Below are 1,317 nucleotides of genomic sequence, written 5' to 3'. Positions count from 1 at the left end.
TCCTGCTCCTCCGCCTTACAGCCTGTCCCTCATCCTGCACACCTCCCTCTCCAGCCTGCTGAGTTGGAGGTTGAGGCGCGAGTTGTGGGCGTGAGCGCATTCCAGCGCGGTCCTCAGCTCGGCGATGTGGTCTTCGTTGCGGCGCCGGTACGACCTCACATCCTGCTGCGCCGCCTTCGTCTGCTCCCTCAAGGACTGCAGGGAGTCGTCCGGAGTGCTCACCTGAGGGAGGAGGAACTGTTGCGGTGAAAGGAGGGACGTCTATTAGATGTAGGTATGTAGAGTGTGCCGTGGAAAAGTATGTACCCAACAGGTATATTATGTTGTGAAATACGAGACTATAGTATTTATAGTGTATTGTGAAAAACACTTGTACACCTTACACTCCATACTGTAAATCCCCGACTCTTTCTCTCTTAGTAAATATTTTTTTTATACCAACCTTCTCCTTCTCCCCACCCCCCTCGTTGAAAACAGGTCTTTTCTTTCAACTTCGTTGCAAAGCATGTGCATACATGCATTACACGTTGTGAGATAGGAGACTATATGGTATGCATAGTGTGCTGTGAAAAAAAACATGTACTCACGGGCATTTCATGTTGTGGAATAAAAAGTATATGGTATAATATGTATGTAGTATCATCAGAAATCAACAGGGTTGAGGCTTCATTAACATCGCATTCCCGTCCTCCCGTCAGCCGCTGCCAGGACATTTTTGATTTCTATTGGATAGATTGTTTTACTGTTCTTATATTTTAATGATGAAGTTTAATCTTATTCCTTATCATGACCAACTCCATACATGCGTCTTGAAGGGATAGTGAAGCTAGCATATGGCATATCGCCGTATCCTTTTACTTTCGACAAATTTGCATATGAAAAATGTTAAAAGGAAATATACCATTTCGCATTCAGTCACCTAAACTACAATCCCATGTACTTTACCCTTTTCTTCTAAGTACCCAAGTCCCTCCTGAGAATGCGGGCTCTTCCTTTGCACAGCCAGATGGTGACGACCAACACAAGATCCTTAAGGCCGCTCCCAACGTCCACGCTCACTAATGGAATTCACTGCACACATTCAAGGTAAGGAATCAGTGTTTCACCTTAGGTACTCCCGACAATGAAGTCTATTTTACAACACTGGGCTCATCAGCTGATTACGTCATCTAGACAATGATTTGACGTTCCGTGGCTTTCAATTTGTTATCAAGAGACCGAATCTGGGCTATATATTACACGAAAAAGCACACATTTGTCTTCCTCCCAAAATGTTTCAAATTCGGTGAAAAAGTGGCTCGATTTTCCGAAATACGA

At 44.3% G+C, this 1,317-nt stretch overlaps 1 protein-coding gene across 1 annotated transcript in view; it reads right to left on the bottom strand.

Moving 5' to 3' along the window:
* LOC119591614 overlaps positions 1–1,317 on the bottom strand; it is a gene marked incomplete in the record, with an annotated part of 4,857 nt that overhangs the window by 236 nt on the left and 3,304 nt on the right. The window contains 1 exon segment of the mRNA XM_037940369.1: positions 1–222. Coding sequence (XP_037796297.1) covers positions 16–222 — 207 coding nt within the window.

This window comes from Penaeus monodon, chromosome 29 (assembly GCF_015228065.2).
Source record: "Penaeus monodon isolate SGIC_2016 chromosome 29, NSTDA_Pmon_1, whole genome shotgun sequence".
NCBI lineage: Eukaryota > Metazoa > Arthropoda > Malacostraca > Decapoda > Penaeidae > Penaeus > Penaeus monodon.
Note: the sequence above shows the minus strand (reverse complement) of the source record. Positions and strands in the feature narration are given on the sequence as shown.